At 36.3% G+C, this 25,984-nt stretch overlaps 1 protein-coding gene across 2 annotated transcripts in view; it reads right to left on the bottom strand.

The window, feature by feature from the left end:
• The window catches only part of DMD (dystrophin), a 1,160,174-nt gene that overhangs the window by 540,316 nt on the left and 593,874 nt on the right, over positions 1–25,984 (bottom strand). For both annotated transcript variants that reach the window (XM_059491405.1, XM_059491401.1), the window contains exon 44: positions 3,484–3,634. In XM_059491405.1, the coding sequence (XP_059347388.1) occupies positions 3,484–3,634 (151 nt within the window). The remainder of the gene's footprint in view (positions 1–3,483; positions 3,635–25,984) is intronic.

Consider the following 25,984-nt stretch of genomic DNA (forward strand, 5'->3'; position numbering starts at 1 on the left):
TTCCTCCTTTTGCAGCTTTTTGGCATGTACCTGTGACACAAGGACAAACCCCCTCAATCCCCAATTCTAATCCTTGCTTGCTTATTTGCTGTATGTTAACCTAGATCGGTATCCTGTATAACATGGTGGCTTTGCTGGTTTGTTTTCATTTTTTTTTCCTCATATGGAATGGAATGTAGATCAGGGCTGCAAGGCAGATCAATCACAAGATAAGGAAATAAAAGAGCAAAGTTTAGATAGATGACTGAAAATTCTATTCCAGCATTCACCCACGGTAAGATGCAACCACAAAATGCAGCACCTGAGCCACCTTCACTGATACAGATGGCATTTCACTTTGGGTAATAGTGTGCTATTTTCAGAACTCATGTTCCAGAGAGAAATAAGCTCAGGAAGCAAGAGACAAGTTGTCTGGCTACCATGTGAGAGCAGATTAGAAAACTGTGGCTTTAGTGTGCTGAACATGGTCTGATAGGGAAAATGACTGCAGCCTGCAAGAACAGAAGGGGATAAACATCGAGGAGCAGATAAAACTGAACTACAGCTCAGTCCTGGCACCAAAATAAACAAGCTAAGTGCAAATGCAGGCAGCTGAAGAAGCAACAGTTACCAAGCATTAAGGAGTGAAGAGACAGAAGAACTTCTCTGTCACAATAATGAGAGGGAAAAAATATCCTTAATAAATTTGAAGACAGATTTCAATACATTTCAAAGGGATTACATGATGTGCTATCCATGAAATGTCCTTTTATAATCTTGTGTCTCCTAATCATAAAATATGTCAATTAAACTTGCTTAAAAACTGACACATGGTATTTCTTCTCAGCACCTTAAGTTCTGATCTCAGAAAGTCTAGTGGAAAATTCCCAATAAGAATATTTAAGAGTTCATGACCTGAAGTGAAACTATTATTAGATTTCATTCACATTATTTATAATACATAATGTTGTTTAATACCATGCCATTATGCAGCAAAAAGGAACACACCTCCCCTCCCCAAATACACTTGAAAAATGTAATTACATTTTAACCTCTATTAACATAATCATCTAATCATACTGTTGACTATTGCATTTTATATAAGCATTTGACTCTATGTATTTATTGAATATTAATGGACACATTATTCTTTACTTTTCCAAAGTAGTCCTACTCAGAAATAGTATTACAAATCTGAAGGTTTTGTATATTTTTCTTTTTCTAAAACTGTTCCTTCTCCAGTGCCAGACAATTCACTTGCTTGTAAAGCAGTTTCAAACAAATCCTGTTAATTCTGAATATGGTTCACTAAGCAGCATGATCTCATTAATAAAACAAGTTGCTACTCTAGTAAATCAGAACGCTCAGCTGTTTTAACTGTTTCCCTAATGGAAATTCTAATGATCTCTTCAGTCAGCCTCACAGAAGCCTCACACTTTTGATACAAGACCCAGCAAAATAAAGAAGAAATGAAAAAAATGGAAACAGTACAACTTCAGACTTAGCATTCTGTCACAAATAAATGTTAACTAACATTGGATCTGCATTCTTGAGGTTAGTTGGAATATTTTTGCACCACTTGAATTTTCATTAGAAAGGTACTTTTGTCTGTTTTACTGAACTAAATGAAATTTTTGAGTGACAAATTCATGAGTTCTTGGGATTTCTAACAAAAGAGAGAAGCGAAGAAAGAAAAAGCGTGATGGATGGCAAAAAGAAGAGAACACTCTACAAACATATATTTAAAATGGTCTCATATGTTGCAAAAGAAAATAATAAATGGATAACAAATGAGAAAGAGGCTAGGTCAAAGGGAAATGTAAAACAGAAGCAATCTTTTGCACTGAATATAAGTTTCTGCATAGCAACACATTATCTCAGGGTCTTTCAGTGTGATGTTCAGTTTAGGATAAACCTCTTTTTTAATGATGATAAGAAAATAATGTTTCTAATCTGGTGAGACTTTGAAATGTGCTACATACCCAGTGCATTTGTAACATTCATAATGCATCTTACCTTTGTTTGGGCACTCTAAATAATCAATCTTCTCCAAGGGAAAATGCTAATTTAGCAAGGAGTTAGAAAAAAATGAAAAAAAAATATTCAAAGATTTTTTTTTCTGTAAACCTCATTTGAAGCTGCTCAAGGATCCAAGAATAGTGCCAAGGAAGGTAACGGTGCACAGGCAAAGGAAAGAATGGGTAAGGCTTTGTAACACCTTTGTGTCTAACTAGATACACATCTTACCTTAGTAATATATATGTTATTAAAATTGTGGGGCAGAGAAAGGGAGTTGAAGTTTCAGAGAACATACACATAAGCTCTACTACCTTCTACATATGCAGCAAAAAGCACCTTTATTTCCTTGATGACATTCTATTTTGTTAATCAGATCTTAGACCTTTTTTCAGTACTCAAAGCATTGAAATTAATGTGCAGAAAAAGAAATAACTGCTATTTTAACTTCTTCAGCTTATTGTGTTACTTAATAGTTGTATATTTTTTATATATTTGCACCACACAATTTTGTTTCCCTTTCAGTCCAGCAGTTTTACAGTCGAGAAATAACAGTGTAAATCTTTAAAAAGTTGATTTGAAATAATAAAATTCAAATGGCATGATTTATTTTTTTAACTTTAGGCCAAGAAGTAGGTTAGTGTTGCATTCAAAAACACCTCTGGCTTTAATGTTAGACAGACATAACTTCTTTCAACCTGAAATCAAGTAATTCAACCCAGAAATTCAAATTTACAAGTGCCAATTACCTTAACAGCACTTTTTTCTTATGCACGAATAGTAATTTATAACATGAATCCAGAGTCTGGCCAAGTTATTCAGGTGAAAATATCTACTTCCAAAACATCAGTTTGGAATTAATTCTTCATACCCATTACCATTTGAATTACAAAAGAGGGAAATGAAATAAACTACCAAGAAACTAGAGTTATTATTTTCCTTATGATGCTCAAAGAGCTTGCAAGATGAAAAGCATACAAATTGGAACTGGACACATAGCAACTAAGTAGCTATTCTGTCACACTGCATTTCACAAATAAAAGCATCCTCCAGGTCCTTTGATTAAAACATGAAACAGACAAAATGAGCAACACTTGCGAGACGTCGTTCACGGAATATCTCTTGTACAGCTCAATGGCTAATCACATTTCTTCCACGAGAATTTAAAATTAAGCCTGATACTCCTGCTGGTCATAAATAACAAATGGAAATTTACAAGCACTTTAAGTAAAGACCAAAGAAATACATAACTATGAAAGTACCACAATATACCATGTCATCCCATATCTTATTTCATTTAAAAATACATCTTACAACAAGCTGGTGAAAATTTTTAGTTAACCAGAAAAACAGACACATCTGAACAAAATTGTCACTGTCCGCTCATCACTGGAAATCCTCCTTAAATGAACTTCAAAATAGATTACCCAGACCTTAAAATTTCTTAAACCCTTCAGAAAAACAGAATATAGGCTAATCAAATCATACCTGGATAAATTGCTTGGTTTTCACAAGCCCCACGTCTCCAGCCTCTATCTGTGCTCTTGACAGCTTCTCTTCAGTTTCACTTAGCCAATGATTAAATCTCTTCATGTCAGAATGAAAAATCTGCCACTTTTCCAAACATTTGTCAAACCGCCTGCAAGTATAAAAGGAGATGAAATAACAATCTACTGATAGTTTATTTATTGACTACAGAAAAAAAAAATAAAGAGAATAATGTTGGATGTTTCAGGTTAAAATCAAATAATATTGCTGGCATAATATATTAGCATTTATAACAGTTATATCAAATGGTAATATGGCAGCACCTCTGAAATGAAATTATTTCTGAGAAAATGCATCACAAATCAGTTGTTTTATCAGTTTTAAAATCCTTTTGACAAAAATGCAATGGTCTTCAAGTGAATTTCCACTTGCATGGTGCAAAGGGACTCTTTAATAAAAACTATTCCCTATGTTTCACTTTGAGTATTTTATAATGATAATTACAAAAAAAAAGGTCCTGAAATAAAAAGATGATTAAAAAAAATAGAACATTAAAAAAACAAGGTTTTAAACAATAAACAAGGATGAAAAATATTACAACCACGTCTGCAAGTCTATAGTTCACTACAAAAAGACCAGATAAGTACTTCCAGCACTTTGGGAAGATGTGACCTGGTTTTGTCTAGGGTGACTGATTGATCTCCTGCTTCAAGAACTGTTTGAATTGGCCACTGCCAAATAGGAAAGAAATGAAATGAAGACAGATTACAAAACAGATTATAAGGGGGTTTGCAGATAGCCTACATCTTAAGAAATTCAGTTATCCTTTGTGTTAGATTGGTGTGGAAATGTAATAACTAACCAGAGATTAGCTAGAATGTTTTGTTAGAAGATCATCATTAAATGTGCTACTGTTGTTTAGTTTAATAATCCTCCTTTACAGGATTATAATAGATTTTAGGGTGTACTTAAAGGATAAAAACAAAGATGCTCAATTACTTCTCTATGAGATAATCTGGTTCTGTATGGGCAAACTATACAATTATTTGAATGTTAAGGAGTTTAATTCACCAAACAAAATGACATTACTGTGAGGGAATACAGATAATCTTTTCCATTTTACTGATGATTTTTCATTTTTTAGAAGAAAATACAAGCAGACTATTGACCTGATTAAATATTGTAGTCACTTATCTAACTTACTAAAATGTCTGTGATAATTTATCACGGTCATCCTATTTTATTGCTCAAAATTATCAAACCATAATTTAAAGGTGCATTATAATAGGATTTTTTTTTATAGCTACCTTACTCAGAGTTACAAGGAAAAATTAATTTTATTTTGTAAATATCACGTAGAAAATAGAATCAAAATTCAATTTCTTTTGGTTCAGAATCATCTCTCATTTTGGACACTATATTAAACATCTTTCCTCCTGTTCCTCAGAAAGTAAAATTACTCCTCTCAGCATGGGAAGCTTATCAGAAGCTTAAATGTAAAAAAAATCAGTAAGGTTTGATATTAGTATTCTTGAATTTGCATTCCAGAACTTGCAAAGTCAATCTCCCATCACTGTAAATTCTTCCTCCATCTTTTGCTCTGGGAAATAACAGTTGTAAGGAGAAGAAAAATAAAAAGTTGCAACAAGAAGATATGAATATTTAAAGCTTAAAAGTTCCCAGTGCTTATTGCTCATGTCTTAAAAAAACCTTGTTATTCTCCTTATAAGTGTAAACCAATAAAAATACTCAGTATAAGTATAAACCAATACAATATTAATGTTTTGCAAAACATTAGTAAAAGACAGAATTTATCAACAGGCTAAGTGACTAAAATTCAAGGCTCTTACAGTGATTAAATACCTAAATAATGTTACAATGAGAAGAGAAAAATTAATTTTTGCTGCAGTGGCAGGTGTGGGTGCATTTGAACAACATCAAGCAGCTCCCTGCTCTGGGAAGTTATGGGACACCTCTCCTGAGTATACCTAAGTGAGAGTTTCCCTTGCTGAATCTCTGTATTACCTCTGCTTACACATGATACTACTTCCAATAGCTTTTTAAACTTTAAAAACAAAGAGGCTTCTGTTTGTTTGTTTGTTTGTTTTATCATGAGCAATGCTGTTACCAGGTGGTGAGCTCAAAACCCACAAAAGGAGAAGCCTAATTAACGACCAACGCTGAACAGTTAATTGCTGAAGCCTTGGCACAGCAGAATGGAGAATAAATTCATAAGAGAGCAGTACTCACAGGACTATGGAAACCCAGAAAGAGTATGTCAGCCTCAGGAATCCTCAAGCACACAATGTGGAGCAGAGGAAAATTAAAGACCTTGCACACCCTTACCTAGGGATCCCCTCTTGTTTGCCATCAGAGACAAGTCATTGAGCTAAAATAGCCCCACGTAGACATTGCTCTGTGTCTCCCTCTGCTCAAATCCTTTCCCTCTGACCAACATAAGACAAAATAGTGGCTCATGAGTGGCCACTAGCAGTGGTTAGTGGGTGACTGTCTGAAATCTGGGCACTATTTCGTTTCTGATGTGTTTCTCTCTGGTTTTCTTAGCACATGTTCAATAACATAGTGCAAAGAGACATCCTGAAGCCAAGCAGGAGGTTCTGGATGAGAATGTCCAACAGGCACAAATTACAAGGCACTTGAGCATTGGACATGAGCTCTGACACAATAAGGCAGCTTCATTCCTCTATCTTGAGCATTTTTGGGTTGATAAGGAAAAAACAAATGTCACACTGGTCCAATTTTTTCATATATCTACTGACACTCCAGCAGGGACCATGTTAAGCAGTGGCTTGTGGGAGCAATTTCATTTTATCATATTAGTACATAATGGATTTATTTTGCCTCCAGAGAGCAAGAAAGAAAAAAACACAACCAAAGACAACTGCTGGGGTAATACACAATATAATTTATACTAAGTCATAAAAGTATTGCTTGTTTCCTTCCTTCCTCTCCAACCTGTCTTTCTATAAGTAAAATTTAATATTCTTTGGTAGCATTGCACATAATCTTGCACAGAGATTTACAAATGCCAATTTGGATATACACTGTCTGTGGAACTCTAAACTGTGTGATGGGATTGCACTTGATGGTCTGTGTCACGAAGCTGGTGTTTTAAGGAAGCTGTGCAAAGGTGAAAGATCTTTGAAAACAGGGAACACACAAACATTAAAGGCAGTACAAAGGCTAATGATTTGTTGTTGCAAACCAAATCTTAATTTTGCATCTGTGTTTTGATTAATTCCTGGGTATTTTGATAACATTCCTTTATACTATGAAACCCACTTTTGTGGTTTCACAAAGATTCTGGTTTAGCAAAACTTCACAATCAATTAACCCACAAGAAAAAGAATGCTATTTATACAATTTCCTAAAAGACATAATTTATGTCATGGAAATTGGTATTACAAGAAATAAATAAGAATAAATGTGTTTTATTCTTCATATTGGCAAAAACAATCCCTAAACTTGATTTCTATACTGTTGCTAAACAATATACTGCAGGATTATGCTAATATAAACCCACAAATTTTCAAATTTTGCAGTTTTGTCAGCTTAATTCTGCACAATTAGCACCTTGTAAAAATACACAAACATCAAAGTAGTGTAAATAATTATGTATTAAACTGTCAGAGCATTAACTTTACTATTTAAGGCCATTCTTACAGATAACAAAATAAGAAAACTTGTTCTTGTCAAGCAACTTCTACAATTAAATTGCTTAAAGAAAGAGCTAACCCATTTTCACAGGTTTTGATGTTTTCATTTGACCTCACAAAATTCATGTGAGTTCTTAATATATATTTAATTCCTATATCCTCTCTACATTTGGACTCAAAGTGATTCTCTAATTTTAGACACTGCTATATCTTGATCTTGATCTTAGGCTTTGCTGTGGGTCCATTCTGGGACAACACTTGGCTCTAAATATTCTATTCATACCTTTACAGCCTTATGGTCTTTCACCCATAAACTACCAAACAAATAATAAACTGCAACCAAAACAACCATAGCAATGCCATCCATCAATTCAAAACTTAATTTCTCCTCTTCCCAGAAACTAGACTCTGCAGCATGACATAAATTTAAAAAATTGTACATTACAATTACATTATAAATATTTCACTATTTTGAATTGTATTGATTGTATTATTCTTTTTGCCCTAATTAGTGATACCATGCCATTCAGTGTCCATCTCTATCAAAGAAAATTACAACTAAATAGGCTAAAAAAATGCAAGGTCATGTCAGTCATTGTTGGTTTTCAGGCATATACAAATCCATATTTTATTATACATGAGAGAGCAATAAATTTAATAACCATTTGCAAATAATTATACAGCAAATGCATTAGATTCTAATGGATTTTGTGCATCAATTGTTTAAATAGAACACTCCATAAAATTTATATAGCATATATTCTTTTTCTACACTAACTAAAACTATCTATTAGGCATATGAACTAGAAAATTCCAATTCTTTATTTCCTACAAAGTTTTCCTCCATCACAACAGAGATGCAATCATGTATTTTACAGAACTTTGCCTCAACACTTGGATTAAGTGTAGGTAACAACTTTCCCCTAGAGAAAATAAAGAAATGCTTGAATAATGTGACCTAGGTGAAAGAGTAGCATATTTTGCAACGCTCTTAAACTTTAAAAATATTTATGCAATTGGTAATAAAACCAAAAATTTCATAACTTTTTGAAGTGTAACCACCAAAATCATGATAATAAAACCCCAAATCAAAAATTGTACAGGAAACAAAGAGTGACTCAATTTTATGGAAATGTAAACCAGTATTTATGCCTGCATGTGAAGGGTGTTATACACATTTCATCCTCGAAAGCTGACAGTGCACACCACACTTCCAGCCAGGACACTGCAGCATGTCAGTATGATCCACCCTATGGTTTCATCTTTTAATTGCATGAAATTAAAAATGAGTGACAAATCACATGAACCTCTGACTGTCAGGGTGATGTTCTCCTCCTTTCCCCAGCCCAGGGGCTCTGACCTGCTTAAGGCCAGTTCTGACGTGGCACAGCAGCACGAGCTGTCATCAGCCTTTAGGGAGAAATGGCTGCGAGAATCCTCACCTGGGGTTTCTGCCCAGGGCTTCAGGGCCAGTTTTAAACTCAGACCTTTATGGTATTTTTGGGGTCTCTCGTTGTGGGGAGGAAATGATGAATCAGACTCCATGTTCTTAGAAGGCTAATTTGTTATTTTATGTTATTTTATTATATAAAAGAATACTACAATACAATATATGCACTATACTAAAAATAGAGAAAGGATACTTACAGAAGGCTCAACAAGATACTCATTAAAAACTTGTGACTGACCCACCAGAGTCTTGACGCAGCTGAACCATGATCCATCATTAAGTAAAACCAATTCACATGTTGGATAAACAATCTCCAACCACATTCCAAAGCAATAAAACACAGGAGAAACAATGAGATAACTACTGGCTTCATTTTTCTCTGAGGCTTCTTAGCTTCCCAGGAGAAGAAATCCTGGCAAAGGGATTTTTCCAGAAAATATGACAGTGACAGACCTTGACCTGGGCTGCTCTCTAATGTGTCCACAGCACACATTTCTCACTGCAGCCAAAGCCAGCTTTGCCCTCCTCTCTCAGGTATTGGGGAAACTTCAGGAGAGGTCCCTGCTTGCAGCCCCTTACCCCAGCCTTTCTGTCTCTTGACACTCTCAAGCATCCCTCCTGGAGCTATTCAGAGCTGGAAGCCTCAAATGCCTCTGTGCCACTGTTCACACAACACACTGAGCAAGTATTTCCACTGTCCTTCAATGTCCCAGCTCTGTGACTACAGGGCGATGGCTGGAAGGTGGGGCAGCCAGCACAGAGGACACGTCCTACTGAGGGGTGTTAGAGTGCCTGGACTGCCCAGCTACCCCCACTGACCTCCCATCCCACTGACCAAGTGCCCATTAACTGCTGGAGCACACTGGGCAGGCTCCTGGAGAGAGCCTCTTCCTCCTGGGTTTGATCTGAGCCAAATCCAGAGCACTCCTTGGTGTGAGAGAGCACAGAGAGCAGCTGATCCCAACCCAAGTGAAATACTCATGGACAGATTCTAAGTCAATACCAGTGAAATCCAGCAGCCCATTCTGGTCCCCAGGTTCTGCTGCAGTTCAGATCCCATCTGGGACAGGAAAAATGATAATTTCTAAGGCCTGGACACAGAGACAGGTGCAAGACACAGATTTCTAGAGAGCTGGGAAATCATATCCAATTGGGAAAAAATCAGTTCTCAGAAAATCTTTAAATTACCATCATAATTCATAAATAAAAAAAATAATGTCAGTGAATTTGTGGCATAGAGCATAAGTTTGTGTAATGCTAAGTACATATTACAGGATGTCCCCTCAGTAGTCCCCTGTAATTACTATGAAGTACTTAAATCCCATGATTTCCAATGACAGCGTTCTTAGTTCAACCTGTAATAACATGTTTTATCCTCCAAGATTGCCCTGTTCAATTTTATGGTTCCACTGCCTATCTTGAAATCCCCCTACAATAGTGGCTTTAGACCAGGAAGAAAAACAGAAAACAGATGACACCAGTTAATGCTGGCTGTTGACTCTCTGAGCCTGAAAGTTGTTATTTATCCTGTTTAAGGTGTGGTAGATGTGTACAGAAATATATATACTGGAAAATTAGATGTCCTTCTTTCACCGAAAATCATAGTAATAACAGAGCACTTAGCATTATCTTCTTAAAATACTGATGCCTGTATTGGCACTAGGTATTTCCTTATCTTTTACAGCTTTTCAGTCAGTTAAAAACCTTTCTAATAAGTGATTGTTTATTTTTTTTTTTTTAAGTTTACAATAAAATTTCATTTAAAACCCCTTTTACCTTTAATTTGGAAAATCTATTTGAGACAAGAAACCTAAGTCCAAGTAACAGTTACTAGGTCTTACTGTAAGAGTAGCATGTAGTAAACAGCTCAGGTTTTTTCTGAAACTAAAATGTAGATGACTTAGAGAACTTAAAGGAATGGAACAGCAGAGAAAACTATATTGATAGAGAAGAGTGTTCATCATATTGCTATCAAGGAGAAAATATTTGCAAGTTATGAAGAGCTTTTTTAGATTAAATACCTTACAGTATCTTTTCTGTGTTTTACAAAAACACCTTAAATAATTCTGACAAACAGTAGTACAATAGAAAAACACAAAAATCTATCTAACTAATCTAAAAAATCTATCTAATCTCAGAAAGTATATTTTCCAGTATCATTAGAATTAATAAGTATTTTCACAGTAGTGGCATTTGAAAGCTTGCTTTTTACCTTTCACTTCTGTGAATAATGATTTACTGTAATGAAAAAAAGTATTTGCAATGTCCAGGATAAAGAGGAAAAAGACAATGCATTTTGTAGAAAAGGAGCTGAAGACACTACTAGCACCTAAAACCTAAAAGAAAGTGGCATGTTTATGAGGGATTTTATATATATAAACATGTATATATACAAATATATATTCTCTATATTAAATACCCTAATTATACACACTAATTTGCAAAAAAAACGTTGAAAACATAATATATATATTAGTCTTGTGAATAACAAAAGACCTTTAACACTGTGAAGTAAAATTTATCATGCTAGAAGTTCTCATTTCATGAATAAATAGCAAAAGACATTTTGGCAAATTCATATGCTTGTAATATGGTGAATTTAAACAATGTACAGATGCCTCCAAGGGTATAATAATTCAGAAGGTTATTATTTCTAGTAGAGATATGCAATAGAGAAGAACTCATATTCTACCACTTGATCCAGATTAAGCAGATTAAGACTGTAACAGGTAAGTTTACTGCAGTTTCTGTCTTCAGTTATCTTCTCAAAAACCATTTCTTTTTTTGTTTTGTTTTAGAACACAGAAGTGAAACAGAAATCTAGTCTTTGGGGATACAGCAATACAGCAAGAATCAATGGAAGCTGAACACACATAGCCTGCCTATCAGAGAAAGGAAGCTCACATATTATGAGGCTCTGATCTTTCATACAGTCTCTATGTCAGTCCCACTGGACAGACAGTAAGAATTATTTACAGAATAAAAGCTCTGAAATGGAACATAAAAATAAGCTTAAGTTAAAACTGACATGTTCAGTTTAACAATCTTTATTCACTCTCAGTAAAGAAAGTAATTAGTATCTACTACTTTTACTAGTATATAATACTACTTTAGTATATACTATTTTCTCAGTAATTAGTAATATAGTAGAATATATGTGTATTTATATTAGCAGTCTTTAAATTAGTCCTATCAATATTATGAGTTTGTTTACTCATTCATTTAAAGTTTATATCGAGATATTAGAGCTCTATTTAATAATATAATTAACATGTTCCGTTCACTTATGATTTGAGTACAGTAACTTTTACTTTCTTGCAGAACAATGTGCAATTTTGATCCTAAAGAACTCTAGTTAGATTTCAGGCATAAGAAATTATGAAGAGAAAAATATGAGATTTCAAAGGAGTTACAATTAATTTTTAGTTATTAAGTGTCCCAGCTAGAGGTATTTTTAGTTAATACCTGTTAATTGAACTGTCAGGTATATTAAAACAGACTTGATTAACATGTCCATACTTTGCCACTGCTACTGTGACCTAACTATTTAATAAGGCATATTTTACTTCTCTGTAGATAAACTAACCAAAGAAAAGGGATGCACAAACTCTGCAGAATATTCATGTTGCGTATTTCACAAAGTGAATTTTTCTTAATGCACATTTTGATGTGCATGAGAGACCCACTTTGGTATGAAAGTTCACAGCTGTAAATTTTTTCAATATTATATCACAGAAGAGAGCCTTGGGGGCTTTGTTAGCCTAAAGAGTTGGGCAGCACGACAGAGCTGCCCATCCCTTAAACATGCCCACACAGTCATGGTAACTGGCACATAATGACTTCCTGGGCATCTTTACAGCAATAGGAGTTTTAGGGTCTTTATCACCCCATTGTGTCATACAAAAACATTAATCAGGCACCATGAGAGGTTAACTCCAGGAACATCTTTTGAATTATGTACATTTGGCCTATTTCTTTCTGCAACTGCGGCCTTTGGGAGATACAGAATTTTTTGTGTCATGAAAACGTCCTGAGAATTCTTTCTAGGAAAATTGTCCAGGATTCAAAATGAGAATTTTAATTGTTACATAACACAGGCTTATGTTGAATTTAATGCAGATGTTTTAATTTGCCCAAAAAATCAAGGAGTTTGGAATTTGGAAATAAACCTTCCAATCAGGTTTGCACTTTTCCTCAAAACAAAATAAATATTTATTGCTTGGACTGTGGCAACATTTACTGTTTCATTAAAGTTACAAAAAGAAAATTGAAGCAGGAAAGAATCTGGAGGAAGACTGTGAACAGCACATAAGAGAAGAAGGGGCAGGGCAAGGTTTGTGCCAGAATAATATAATTTTTTTTTCTTTCAATACTGATCCTCTTTGTTAGAAGGAAGTATGGCATCTATGACTATTAATATTTAGCACAATGAGCAACCCAGTTTTCACAGGAAAAAATGAGATGCTCTTAAGAGCAATAAGGTACAACTAAGAAGTGAAGATTTACAACAGGGACTGAAGAGGCTTTGATTCCCTGCCCTTATTAATCACATTTCCCACCTTACCTTGTGGCTGGCATCTCAGGGATTTCCAGCCTAGCAACGCATTTTTTCCCCAACTCTTCAGATCTAATAGAGAACTGCTTGCCAGATACACAACTTAGAGAGAAATGGCAGTCTAGACAGGAACCAAAAAGAAATGGCAGTGTGTCCCAGAAAGACAAACCTGACACACTAATCCCAGTCACGGTCCATGACATACCATGGCTGCAAGATAATCATTACTGTTTCTAACAATGTTTGGACAAATAACCAATAATTTCAAATTGTCATTACATTTTGCTTCAAATTTGCAGAGCTGCAGTTCCAGGGTAAAAACTTTTTTTATCAGTAGAAAAAAGCACTGACTCAGATTTCCACAAAAAGATTTTTAGATTCCCAGTGCTTTGTCTCCAGCACTAAAGAAAGTCTTGAAAATCCCTCCTTGCTTGCCAGAGTAACAAGCTAACTGCAATGGATGCTTCTGCAATTGGTTCTCCACAGACACTTTATCCTCTTCCCCCTGTAACTAGGAAACCCAAAGCAATAGTCCCTGGAGGACAAAGTGATGACAGCAAAGGAGCTCTTTAAAGCTTAAGCAACTTCCCCTTTCTGAAAGCAGGAGGGCTATACAGTCGCATTTACGAGATGACAGCCAGCTTGATTTCTCCAAAAAGAAAACCCCTAGAGTAGTGTAAAAAAGGCTCTCGGTCCTCTGCCAGCTCCTGGGGATCAATACAGCATTCTCATTCAACTAATTTCTCCCAGATTGCTGTGGGAAAAGACATGCTAAGTTGTTTAACTAGGGAAGAGCAGTTGTTTTCGATCAAGCTGTGGTAAGGCACTTTTTTAGTTCTCTGGGCCCTGATTATGTCTTGTTCAGCCCCAGGTGAATCTGATGACTGTCACAGGAACATTTCAGCATTGGATAAGAACCATACTGATCCTAACAGGGCTTCTGAAATACAGAATGGACTGAAAATAGTATGAAAGTTGTGCTTAACTGTAGAAGAAAGAAATACCTGACTAAGCACATTGTGCTCTGTAAACACAGATAAAAATACTGCATTCACATCAAGATATTCCTTATATTTTTTGGAGAAATCATACTTTTGTTGTTCCTTTAACAGTACAAGGTCAAATATGTAGATTGAGATTGTTTTAAAAATGTGTTTAAAATTCAAAACTTAGGGCTCTGCATACTTAAAAAAACAATAGCCTAGCAGGTGTTTAAATTGCTTGAAATTAGCATGGAAGAAAACATGCTGCTCATTTGGAGACACATGCACACAAAAGAAAAAGAAGGAGATGAAAGGTAGAAGGAATCCTACTCCTTTCTATGCTAGCAAAAAAAAAAAAAAAGCCCAGTAAAACAAGCTGTTGCAGAATAAAACAATCTTTCTTATTTTTGGACATTACCCCTAGGGAAAAGCTTTGACACACTAGCAAAGTCTACTTACCTATGCTTTTCTTCCCTTACACAGCAAACATCTTAAGGTTCCACTTCAGGGGTTTTTACTAGATGGAATTACATCCTTGTATTACAAGGTTCTGTAATTAATTTATTCTACTTACTATAAATATGTCTCAGTAGAAAACTGGATGACAGAAGGAGCTGCACATTAGTGGAAATCATACACAACACACCATTTGTATTACTTATAATATCAAGGGCATTAAAATGAGAATCCCCTAAAACTACATTTAATCATAATTGTTATATTCTTCATTGTCAAAGTAAAATCTTCTTTTCACCTTCTATGTTACTTCAGATACTTTTTAAAATATTAATTTAACACCTACATCCATAGAGAAATTTAACTGTGCATGTGCAATGTACATAAATCTATATTGTCTGTATATTTATGTATTTAAAGGCTTTTTTTCAATTTTTCACTCTGCCCGGTATACACTGATGACTTCAGTGCATAATTTACATTTCAAAGGATACTTCAAATACCAAAATGCTGACTAGGGAAAATTTTCAAATTCAAGGATTATCAAATCACTGTAGCCAAGATTTCTTGTGCTTTCTACTACAAAGCTGAAAAACAGTGATGCAGTAAAAGCCCAGGACTAAAATTCAGACTTCCTACCCAGAATCTGTGTGTCACTCTGGGGTAGTAATCTACCTTTCTTTACTCAAACAGTACTATGAAAAGCCTTACTGTAAAAGATTTGTGTGGATGGAATGCAAGATTAAACCTGTTTAGCGCTGTCAAGGCTGCCCTAACCGGGCTGGGTCCCTTCCAGGTGAACATGCACTTCACAGCCTTACACCTTTTCTTACACAAAAAAGAAGCCATCTGCAGTAGCTGGTGGCCATAGCTTCCACCATTCACCAGGAAGTCACCTGGACCAGAGGTTTGTAACTAGGCAGCAGATGAAGATTTGGGAAAGTTGTTAAGGTTGGGTATCAGGAAAAGGTTTTTCACCCAGAGGGTGGCTGACCACTGGAGGAGTTTCCCCAAGGGAAGTGGTCACAGCACCAAGAGTGACAGAGTTCAAGAAGTATTTGGATAAGGCTCTTGTGACTCTTGGTGTGTCTAGCATGGGGTCAGGAGCTGGATTAAATATTGTGTTATTCTGGTACTGTCATCATAAACTCCACTGAGCATGCCGTCCACAGGAGTATACTGTGTTAGTCACCCTCACTGCTCTAAGTCCATAAACCCAAAAGGATGTCACTATCAAATCATGGCACTAAGATTTTCACAAATAAGAAACAAGAGATCAATAGATTTTTGTTGCAGGGGATGAGGAGCTCCTGAGCGCCAAGTGTAAGCTGAGATAGGCCACTCTGCTCCATATCATGCTGATTTCAGGAGTCTGAAAACAGTCACTAGGTCCTCATTCTCATCTACTTGTTTGGAGAATGTGAAGCTGCACTTTGTCCCTCTCTCCTTTAGCAAACACAGGGCTAGGTTGTTGAGCAGTCATTAACCTGGAGGTGAGGTTTAGCTCACTAGATGATTTGGTGAATTTGCACAGAAAGTCTCCTTTACAAACACTGCTAACAGCAGCAGAAAGAATACTGCTGGGCAGTCTTAGAAATACCAAATATGTGAAATAACTATGCATTCATGATGGTGGTGCATTATTTACTGATCTTCTCTTTACCTAGGACCAAGGCAGTGCATAACAAAGTTATCCCCATTACCTATTGCTGTTCCTTCTCTGCAAACAGGTGACGAATCTGGAGCATCTTAGCTTGGCACCCATTGAAAGTGCTAAGCAAGCAACCTGCTGTCATTTAGCCCAACTGGCGAGGAACCCTGATTGCATCCCAGGATTTGCATAGGTGATAAAAATGAAAGTATTTGAAAAAAAAAAAAAAGAAAAATGGAGGAACAGAATATTTGGCTGTCTTGTAAAAGACAGTATTGTTGTTCTGAAGTTGCAAATAAGAGAGAGGGAAAATTTTAGAGAGTTAAAACTGTGTGTTTTTTTAAACTCCTGCTCTGTAATTCACTGTCTAGTAACCAGACAATTCAGAGTTAAGGTAGAGAATAACCACTCTGCACTTTAATCAAAGTTGGAAATTCAAAAAATATAAAAATCTTAGATAATGATAAGTCCTAGAAAACTACAAATTGTTCACAGACCTTTTCTTTTTCTTTCAATACAACCTTCTCCAACTCCATTCATGGGCATATCATATTCAAGACTGTAGAAGCTTACACAGCACACAATTCAACTGTGTGGTAGTCTTCACAAAAACTGTGCTCTTCCTCTGTCTCTATCAGAATCTTGGAGAGTGTAGAGGCTACTTTAGCACACTCCCAGAGCTCCCAGTTATGCCAGCACACAAAGCAAGCTGAATTTAGAATTCCATTCTTTCCCCTATTTTCCTTTTAAGTACACTCAAAGCTCAAAGGCAATTCACTGAGGTATCCCAGAATGACTATAAATGCTGATTTATAATTTCTTCTCTGTCTTAACATGTTCTGCAATGATCAGATCATGGCAAGCATGTTCTATGTTACTGTTTCAACATTTCTAGCAGCTACTCTCAATGCTGTGTATTCTACCTTTCTATTTGCAGGACTGTGCTATGCAAGCCAGGCCAGTTTATTACACTATTCATCAGTATTTATAGTTCTCTAGCTCCCATGCAAGATGTTCCACTCAGACCCCTTTGCCCCTGTTCCCTTAGTAACACAATCTTTTCAGTTATCAAGTTACCAAGTCCCTGTTACACTCCCTTGCACCAGTGACGGCCTTGTTGCCTCCTCTCTCATCAGAGTGGCCAGAGTGGGGTCTCCACTTGCTCTGGCCTTGGGTTTATCTCTCCCATAGCTTCCACTGCACCAGGTCAGGAGGTCTGTGGTGCTACCCAGCTCAGCTTCTGTAGCTGTCTGGTCTTCCACACACATTTTATGATGTCACTATCTTCCCTGCTTTAGAAGAATAATAATACTTTAGAGGATACTTCGGAGGATCACGACTAGACTGTTGAGTTAACAGCAACACTTACTGAAATAACTTGATGAAGAAAAAGGATTTAGCAGCTGTGATTAGGTACTATTTTCTTTCACCAGGCAAGATGCTACATCTTGCCTGCACTGAATGTCATGGACTTGATTTCAAAAACTAAGCATCTGTAACTTCTGCTACTATCGACTACAGCATTAGATGACAAGTCTGAAAAAGGAGTTTAATAAAAACAGCAAATCCAGGTGGGAACTGACTTGGAGACTCAAACTGACTGCGAAATCTCTTTCTATAAATGTTTTCATATATTGTATATTTGTGCACTATTGCTCCATGGACCATAAGCTGAAACAAAACATTGTTGCAGAATTATTTCTTTCTCTTTCAAGAGTCATGAGTTCTAGTGATCTTTTTCTACTTTTTCCTTTCTCAAGTAGCACAAATCCAGTGAAAGCAATGGAGCTGACTGACTTATACGGTGACATAATTGAGTCAGAATAAGGAGGCAGAAGACAGTTTGTTACAAGAGCCTTGTACTTACTTGCCATCAAACTACAGATCCCCTTCTCTTTGTCTCATATGGATAATTGCCCTCCCATTTTTACAATGGAACAGAGTACACAGGTATTGTTTACAATTGTTTACAATAGTCTACAAACTGCATTTTCAGAAGTGATTGGAGAAATGATGCCAAAACCACAATTGTGAACAGCTCAGTGATTGCTAGGATTGCCATGTTTCATGGGTGCTTTCCATGCAGACACCTTGGAAATAAGGTCTATCCTGTGTGTGGAAGATGCAGAAAGACTTGGAGAACTGACCAAAGGACTGTGCATCCAAATGGGAGAAAAGAAATGCAGTTGAACTGGCACTGCTATTGTGCCAGAGGATTTAAAGATAGTGAAGAGAATTGTTGGTCTGTTTAGTGCCCTGCAGGGACAGAGACACTCATGGTTATTAGAGGAATTTATTTCTGGGCCTGCAGACTCCCACAGTGTCCACTAAAGAGTATCAGTTCAGAAAGGCAGCAACATTTTTTCCTTTTCCTTTACTGGCAAACTACAGTGGTTGTCATTAATCACCCTGACAATATGGAAATGCAGCATTATTCTGTTTAGTAGTTCTATGCCTTCTGATTTTTTACTGATCTACCACATTGTCAAATGCTGTACACACAGACAAGACACACAGTTGTGTGTAGCAAAAAAGGAAAAAAAAAAAAAGAAAAATGCTTAAAGCAATCATAACTAAAATATTTGAACCTGGGGTGTTTTGGACCTTTATGGTTTTTAACTTCATTTTCTTGCTTGATTATATTATTGATTTGATTTTATTTTATCAGCATAGTTGCTTTTAAAATTAATATTCATTGTAAGATGCTAGCCAGTCTTTCATCTGTTTACAAAAGCCAGAAATACTTTTTCCATTATATAAAAGCCTTAATGGTGAAATCTTAATCTCACCATTTCTACACTGAAATCAGGGAGGATAATAGAAATAAGTCACTAATTATGGAAGAGCCTTAAAAAGTCCAGAGGAAAAGATTCATGGCACAGTATGTGTCTGTATCACATTTTTGTGTTACATGAGGGCCTGTGAACCTGAGTGGAAAAGAGCAACTCAGAGATTCCCCAGATTTACATTTCATCTTGGTTTCCAGCTATTCAGAGGGTATTTTATGTCCTGACATAAGCAGGAAAAATTATGCTGGAAAGATGGACAAAGCATTTTTGCTGTGAGCCAATCCTGCCCTGGGAATGTGGCAAAGGCACAAGGCTGCCCCAGCCCCACGGGCACAGGGCTCAGGGGAGAGCAGGCAGGGAATAAAAGGGGAAAAAACAAGAAAAAATAAAATCACACAAAAAAGGGCAAATATTTTCTGAACATTTTTTTTATTTCTAGCATCTCACACAGCTTCTCACTTCAGTCCCTCCTTATGTCCATAAAGGTGGCACTTGAGGGAAGTGTTCTTGTGGGCAGAGCATTAGGATGGAATTTAAGGTTCACTTCTTGGAAAATTAGAATATCTGCACCTAACCTTTAAAAAGCACCTGATTATCACAGCTCTTCTTGTCTTATTTATGAACTGAAAATAATATAATTTTTTAGGATGTTTTGAGTTGATTTAGCCAGATTTGTTAAGGAAACTCAAAAAGAGGTGACTAGGACTAGATATGGAATTAGGAACTGTTTAATACATAAGACAGCTTCTATTACTGTTTATGATTTCTTTTGATTAACCATATGATATCTGAGTAAAAGTGTCTTGTGCATAGCAAGAAAACACTTCTGAAGGTTTTGCCAGAGAGTAATCAGGAGAGAATCTCATGGATCAGGGGAAAGCAATGTGTCTTGAGTGGTCCTGCAATAAAATGCAAGCTTTAATTGCAGAATGTCTGTCATTAAAGAAAACTTTATATGTAAAACATGATAAAAGGGCAGAGTCTGGCTTTGAAAAAGCAAAATATTCAACAAATGTCTTGATGATTTTTAGAAAATTCTGTTATGCAGTGAAACTTGCAAATCAATTTGACTGATTACTTTTTAGTTCTACATGGGAAGCCATCAATAACTGCATTTTGTATGCTATAATAATATAGGCAGTCTATATTAAACACTGAATCATATTAATAGATATTTCCACAAAATATTAAAAAATAAATGTTTAAACAAAGCATTTTAAACAAATGATTAATAGTTTAACATTTTTTTCAGACTACATCCCTAAACTATTAATTTTCCTGAGTTAACGAGTTCTGACCTTTTACTGCTTTAGAACACAATGATGACACTGGAAGTTGAGATTTACTATTTTTGTCAGCATCCTACTTTCAGAGATCACTTTTAAAAATCAAAGTGACAATTTTATCATGCTAAAAACATTAGAAGAACGTAGATTTTGGCAAACAGTTCTGAGATGATGGATGAAATCTGAGGAAGCTACTGAATAAATACTAAATAGATGAATCCTAGGAATCAGAATTCTTTAAAATGTGCTTGCTTCTAAACAGCTATTAAACTGAGCTTATATTTTTTCATTTTTCTTCTTTTCTCTGAGAATCGAAACAAGGGCATTTGTTTCTACTACGGGGAATATATGCTACAAATTATTGATTTTACATCTATTTAAAGAATATTTAGAATATTCTCAGCTACATTTTCCTTATATTTTTCTTTTCTTTAACTATGCTAACAGACAAAACATACAAATATTGATAGCCTATTTTTTTCTTCAATGTATTCTCTCATTTTTTTGTAGAAAATTCAATTTCCCATTACCATATCACTTTTTAGTCCATATGATTTCTTTCTCAAAAAGATATAAGACTATCATGAGATACATACTGATGAGCTCATAGGATTTGACACGTCTCATGTGAAAATTTCTGTTCATGTGTGAGTATCCCACCCATAACAATATTATGAGAACATAAGGCAGAAATTCAGCTCAAGTAGTTATGTTCACTGCAGCAGATAAAAGGGAACAAGGAAAAAGAAAATTCTCCCCCTCGTGGCAAGGAAGTGGCACAAGCCAACTCCTTTCTTAGGCTGATATTAAACATCAGTGTCAAAAGTTTTAAAGGCCTCATTTTGCCAGGAAGATGAGTGCTCTAAAGCCTTGCACCTAGAGAATAACTTGGCTTAGAAAGCTCTAAGCTTTATGGCAGCCAAGAATTATGCATACAGGTGTTTTTACCTAAAACCACTTAACTTCCAGGTCTGCAGAATAAAGTGCTGCATTGGTAAAAAAAACCTGGACCATAAAGCCTTATAAAGATTAAGTTTCTTTACCCTTTCTCAAAATGTTTCCAAATAGAACTGCAATTTCTCTCAGCCTGAGAGCAAAATTAGAATGGAGCAGCTAAAAGCACTTTCATACTTGCATGCAACTACACACAAAAAGATAAATGTACAGAGGATTCAATCTATAGCAATGCTTTATACTTAGGAAGGCAAATTTATGGCCAGGAAAAACAGTTTTGTAGACAGACATAGCACTTTACAATAATAGCTAACAAAAATGGTGGAAAGAAGCTCTTTGTTTAGTAGTGATAAAGGAAAACCAAACACTATCACTTTTAGAATTTATTAACTAGAACTGACAACAAGAGTTTGAATGTTTGAAAGAAACACTGTGAGTAAAATGATGAAGTGAGACTTAGAATACATTTCTGAAAATCTGCATAGTTAGAAATTATATTCACAGTTTCTGGTTTGTTGAGAAGCAGATACTTGCTTTTCTGAAACTTTTAAAATCTTTAAAAGTTTAATATATCCAAGTCCTTTCCTAGATAAGATGGACAGACACCGCAGGACCACAGAACAATAACCTCTGATTATTAACATATTCCAGAGGACTATATCAAGCAAATTCTAGAGAGAGACTGCAGGAAATCTTACTGATGAATGCATGAGACTTTAGATATCTTAAAGGGAGAATACTTATATCAGAAGGTCTTGATTTCTTTGCAGGATTTTCCACCAGACTAAGTACCCCCTACCATTCAAACAAGCATTATGCATTTTCTTCATGAGTATGACATCAGAGCTCTAAAAGAATAAAATTGCATAAAGTCTGAAAAATATAATGAACCTGTAAAAAAGGAGAAGGACCAGCAGGATCTCCCTGCCCTTCATGCTTACAGACAAGATTGAAGAAGGTGAAGTCCTAGAAGCAGATAAGGGCAAGTTGAGAATTATGTCACGGAACTCAAACCCTACAAGTCTTTTCCCCCAGCCAGGCTTCACCCCAGGACACTGAGACAGCAAAGGCTTTACAGCCCAAGATGCCATTGGCTTTCTGGGCTGCAAGTGCATGTTGCCTGCTCAAATCTAATTTTCCATCTGCTAACAACCCCAAGAGGGTTGTTCTAAAGTCCTCCATCCCCCATAGGGTTAAAGTGGAAGAAGTGGAAAAGTCAGCATACTTAGGCACAGAGCTTCCATTTAGAGGGAGCTAAATAAGGCTGAGCCAACAGAAGCCCCATTGAATTAATCACGAAATGCAAAGTCCAGCACCTGTGAAGGAAGAACCCCTTACAAAAATATAGTTTGGAAATTGATTGGCTGGGAAGTGGCTTTGCAAAAAAGGATCTGGGGTACTGTGGGCAGCAAGTGGGACATGAGCCAGCAGTGTGCCTTGTTAGCCAAAACAACCAAATATATCCTGGGCTGCGTTGGCAGCAGCACAGCCAGCAGACAGAGAGAAAAGACTACCCTTCCTCACTGAGGCCTCACTGTGCACATCTAGAACACAGTATCAAGTTTTGCACTGGTCAAAACAGGACTTTAATGAACTGGAGTGAATTCAGCAGGACAACACCACGAAGTCATGGGGCTGGGGCCCTTGCTCTGTGAGGAGGTCATTGAAGAGCTTCAGTCGGGCTCTTCGGAGGGGTGTGTCACAGACATCTTTTATGGAAAATCCTTTCCTTTGGATTTCCTTCCTTTCCTTTCCTTTCCTTCCTGAGAAGCTGAGAGGTCTCAGGAACAAAACGTAAACAATGATTACCTGCTGCTGTGGAATGCAACAGGTGCATCTGTGATTGGCCCATGTTGGTTGTTTCTAATTAATGGCCAATCACAGTCAGGTAGCTTGGACTTTCTGTCTGAGACACAAGGTTTTGTTATCATTCTTTCTTTTTCTATTCTTAGCCAGCCTCCTGATTAAATCCTTTCTTCTATTCTTTTAGCATAGTTTTAATATAATATATATCATAAAATAATAAATCAAGCCTTCTGAAACATGGAGTCAGATCCTCGTTTCTTCCCTCATCCTGGGACCCCTTTAAACACAGTCACAGGGGTGCATAGCGTGAGGATGAAAGGCAACAGGCATAAAAGCAAATGAGAAGTTTAGACCAGATATAAGGAAAAATTGCATCATGAGGACAGTCAAGCTGTGGAGCAGGTTGTCAAGAAGTTGGTCAGTCTCTGTTGTTGAAGGTCTTTAAGACGTGTCTGGCTAAAGTAACCTGGTCTGCTAGTGTTGACCATGTTTTGTGCAGAATGTTAGACTGGGAGAGTCCCTGACAGTCCTTCCAACTGGAATTATTCGGTGATTCTATGACACTAATTAAGGAAATGAAAACTCTCTAAGCCACCATAGCTAGATCCCACACAGCTCAGGAAAAAGGGAAAATATGGCAGCAAGGTGTAATCATACAGAGATAAGTTGCTAAAAGGGATTCTGCTGAATTTTTTATGACTTACAGGCTAAACAAATACAAACTAAGGAAATGAAACTTCAGTGATTATGTTGTCCATCATTCATTTCCAATAATAAATTTTCCAGCCTTTTAGCCAATTTCAGCCAAATCTTAGAAGGAAGTCTCAGAGGTATTTGTGCTGTTATAGGATTTTGAAAAATTGGTTGCTGAAGAGAAGAAATAACATTTTACTTGTTTTAACACTCCAAAAAGACAAGCAGAGGGTCCCCGAGTTCCATTTTGATTGGCAACTGTGTTCCAGTCATCCAGCTAATGCATGCACGGATGCAAAATATAGGTATGCTTGGTATTCTATGGGAATTTTATCTGAATTTTTTGCTTTATTGTTTTTCAGTCTTGGCACCCACTTCTTTATAATTTTGTCTCTGTCATACAAGACTTGTGGACAGAAAGAGTAAATCAGATAATCTGACTAGAATTGAGGCTATACAATTTTACAGTGTTATCCTTATGTAGCCCTAATAGATAGAGAATTGCCTCAAGGTCTTAATGGAGTTATTACCAAACCAAATTTTCCTGAGTGATATCAGGCTTAATGATATAGGAGAACAGCAAAATAATTGTCACTCATTTTATTTTAGTGTAACTGCTGGAAGAAAATTTTCAACCTTACACTAAGAATTCATCTCTCTTTTACTAGAAAAGCAACTAGACACTTCAAATTACCAACCAGATGAAATAATGAAAGTCTAAGTTAGAAGAAAATATATATTTCAGGAAGAAAAAAATAATATAACATTGGAAAAAAGTACTTGCAATGCATTTATGACACAGCCCCTGCAGAAGCCCAGGAGATGAGTGGTTAAGCATGTCTCAAACACCAATAGCCAGAAGGTCAGAGCCAACCAAGGCTTGTTGGTGAGAGCACACTGTGAGAAAGAACAGCATGTGGCTGAGGGAGGGGCCAGGCAGAGGTAGGGCAGTGCTTTCATGGGACAATTGTCCTTTTTTTGGCTCCTGCAGCTAAGAACACAGTGCAGGCAAGCACAGGAATGAGGTCGAGGAGAGGGCATGGACTGTTGGCCAAAGGCCAACCCAGTACTCTTTATTCCCCAGTCAAGACTCCTAAAATCCCCCACAAAATCTCTGACCTATTTTCAGAGATATCCAGAAGAGCAAACTGAAGATGATAACTAATTTGCAAAGAAAGCAAGAAACTTAGCTCCAGGGTGGGGAAAACTTAGTTTTAAAAATGTGCCTCCACAAAGCCTGAGTGGTGCACACCCCATCAGCTGGATCCCTGCAGCCTTTTCCCTCTTTTTTTCTCTTTTTTCTCTCTCTCCCTGTCTTAAATTTCTCTCTTTCTCTTCTCTTTCACCTGACCCCTTAGTCAAAATCCACCACTGTTTACTTATACTATAACAGACTTATACCAACTTCCATAATGTATATAGTTTAGTAACAAAACTTTTTAAGTGTTTATGGCCCATCTTACTTTTGTTGTTCCTTTTTGAAATGGTATCTATAAATTTAGGGTACTCCCTTTCTGATAAGGATGGAATGCCACAGTTCCCCCAAAATAACAGTAAACAGGAAAAAGGAGTTTTGCCTACTTTTACAAAACATCCCTGCAATACGCTGCTTCAAGTTAAGAAGGAAACCTTTTTTCCTATCATAAACAATATTCATAGTTCCACAGACAAATAAAAATAAATAAATAAAAGGCTAAATTAATCTCAAGGGTAAAATTTTAGGGAGCAGAAACTATTCTATTAATGTGCAGTGTACATAGTGCTATAAGAATTAGACAAAGTAAACAGTTTTTCTCAGTTCCATAGCTGTAACATTTTGGATCACACCAGAAATATTAACTAGCTTTACCAAAATCACCTCAAACACTGACTTGCCCATAAAAAAAAAAAAAGAAAATTTCAAAGCTGACCATCCCCCCTGAATTACTGAAGGTCACCAGACTGAACCTTGTAACCTCAAAACTATTAGTACCAGAGTCTATGACTAACACAAAACCTGCTGCTTTCTACTATAAACTTAATGTGTGTCTTCTTTGTCTCTTTGGCACATAGGGGTTTATGTGATACATATAATAAAAGAAAAAAGTTCCATTCAAACTGCCCTGGAGGAAGCAAAAGGAAATTATATTTATTAGATGATAGCAACAACATGTACTGAGAGCTGAGAAAAACAGTGATGAAAACTGTATAAAACAGAAAAC

This window comes from Ammospiza nelsoni, chromosome 2 (genome assembly GCF_027579445.1).
Source record: "Ammospiza nelsoni isolate bAmmNel1 chromosome 2, bAmmNel1.pri, whole genome shotgun sequence".
NCBI lineage: Eukaryota > Metazoa > Chordata > Aves > Passeriformes > Passerellidae > Ammospiza > Ammospiza nelsoni.